Source organism: Nansenia antarctica (genome assembly GCF_963989245.1).
Source record: "Nansenia antarctica genome assembly, chromosome: 5".
Classification (NCBI taxonomy): domain Eukaryota; kingdom Metazoa; phylum Chordata; class Actinopteri; order Argentiniformes; family Microstomatidae; genus Nansenia; species Nansenia antarctica.
The window spans coordinates 5815318-5817817 of NC_137690.1; the positions used below are offsets into that span (position 1 = coordinate 5815318).

The 2500-nt window shown below is 42.4% G+C and overlaps 1 protein-coding gene across 1 annotated transcript in view; it reads right to left on the reverse strand.

The window, feature by feature from the left end:
* slc18a1 (solute carrier family 18 member A1) overlaps positions 1-2500 on the reverse strand; it is a gene marked incomplete at both ends in the record, with an annotated part of 10002 nt that overhangs the window by 126 nt on the left and 7376 nt on the right. The window contains one exon of the mRNA XM_080532969.1: positions 1240-1373. Within this exon, the coding sequence (XP_080389095.1) occupies positions 1240-1373 (134 nt within the window). The remainder of the gene's footprint in view (positions 1-1239; positions 1374-2500) is intronic.

Here is a 2500-nt window from a genome sequence, read left to right on the forward strand (position 1 = left end):
ACACACACACAGACACACACACACACACACACACACACAGACACAGACACAGACACAGACACAGACACACAGATACAGACACACACACACACACACACACACACACACACACACAGACAACACATACGTACACGTTATGTACCATGAAATAATCAGAATTTTGTGGATGCAGTTCATTTGAAAAAGCAATCATTTCAAATTGTTTTTATTCAACATTTAAAGCATTTCACCAGAAAGTTCCACTGAGGTTGTGACCTCTTTCACAAGGGAAATGTGAGTTGTGAATGTATTCCTTATGAGTGACGACTTCAACTGAACACATAATTTACTCATACCTTTTATATCAGTTCTGACTGCAGCTTTGAAGTACATGACCCTTGTGTTGAACCATAATGACTCTCTAAAGAGCCACATCAATACAGGCTAGCAGGCTAGCAGGCTAACTCTGTAAAGAGCCACATCAATACAGGCTAGCAGGCTTAATTGCTGCTTTGGTGGCTACGCCTTCTAAAGATGTGAGCAGTGATTGTCTGCTACCTGGCACACACACACACACACACACACACACACACATACACACACACACACACACACACACACGTTCTGCCAGTCCGTGTCAGAACGTGTTGGACCAGACAACATGGTGGGGGATTACTGCCCTACAGAGTGTTAGTCTGGATTACTACTTTACTGAGAGTCAGTCTGGATGATGCTAAAGTCCTAGGCTTAGCCCTTTAGGGTTAGGGGCTAGGGCTATGTTAGGGGTAGGGGTAGGATTAGGCCTAGGGTTAGGGTTAGGATTAGGATTAGGCCTAGGGTTAGGGCTAGGGTTAGGGTTAGGATTAGGCCTAGGGTTGGGCTAGGGTTAGGGTTAGGATTAGGCCTAGGGTTAGGGCTAGGTTTAGGGTTAGGATTAGGCCTAGGGTTAGGGCTAGGGTTAGGGCTAGGATTAGGCCTAGGGTTAGGGTTAGGCCTAGGGTTAGGGCTAGGGTTAGGGTTAGGATTAGGCCTAGGGCTAGGCCTAGTGTTAGGGTTAGGATTAGGGTTAGGATTAGGCCTAGGGTTAGGATTAGGCCTAGGGTTAGGATTAGGCCTAGGGTTAGGGTTAGGATTAGGCCTAGGATTAGGGTTAGGATTAGGCCTAGGGTTAGGCCTAGGGTTAGGGTTAGGATTAGGCCTAGGGTTAGGGTTAGGATTAGGCCTAGGGTTAGGGTTAGGATTAGGGTTAGGGCTCCTCACCATCTTCTCCTCCCTGATTGCCGGGTTGCGCAGGAAGAAGCAGAGCGGAGCGTACAGGATGTTGATGACGCCGATCACCACCATCAGGTTGGGGAAGCCTATGGTCCTCACTAGGGCGCCCCCTGTGGACGGACCTGGAACAACACCCAGTGGAGACAGAGGGGAGTGGTGTGTCAGGTTAACCAGGCCTACCTGGGCCATACACAGGGGAGGCTGGTGGAGGTAGAAATCGGAGGACAGGCTCCTTGTTATGCCTGGAACCCTGGATTTCTACCTCCACCAGCCTCCCCTGTGAATGACTCAAATCAACAATAGAATGATGTATTATTATTACATACACTCACCGAACACTTTATTAGGAACACTATACTAATACTGGGTAGGGCTTCCCTTTATTAGGAACACTATACTAATACTGCGTAGGGCTTCCCTTTATTAGGAACACTATACTAATACTGGGTAGGGTCTCCCTTTATTAGGAACACTATACTAATACTGGGTAGGGCTTCCCTTTATTAGGAACATTATACTAATACTGGGTAGGGCCTCCCTTTATTAGGAACACTATACTAATACTGGGTAGGGCCTACCTTTATTAGGAACACTATGCTAATACTGGGTAGGGCCTCCCTTTGCTCTCAAAGCAGCCTCAATTCTTCTTGGCATTGATTCCACAAGACCACAATTATCATGCTGGAAGTAGCCATTAGAAGATGGGTACATTGTGGCCATGATGCACATAGTCAGCAACAATACTCAAACAGGCTGTGGCATTCAAGCGCTGATTGATTGATTGGTATTAACAGACCCAAAGTGTGCCAAGAAAACATTCCCCACACCATTACACCACCTCCATGAATGAGAAGGTGTACAGGTGTTCCTAATAAAGAGTTCGAGTGTATATATACTGTATACTATATACACACACACACACACACACACACAATGATGTAATATTATATATAATACATAGAACGATATATATGATATACAGAATGATTTCTTCTTCTTTTATTATTATATTATTATTGTATTAATAATTATTATTATTACATCTAGAATGTTGTCTTATTAATATATATAATATATAGAGTGAGGTTTTATTATATATTATATAGAATGTTGTGTTATTATTATATAATAATATATAGAATGTTGTGTTATTATTATATAATATATAGAATGTTGTGTTATTATTATATAATATATAGAATGTTGTGTTATTATTATATAATAATATATAGAATGTTGTGTTATTATT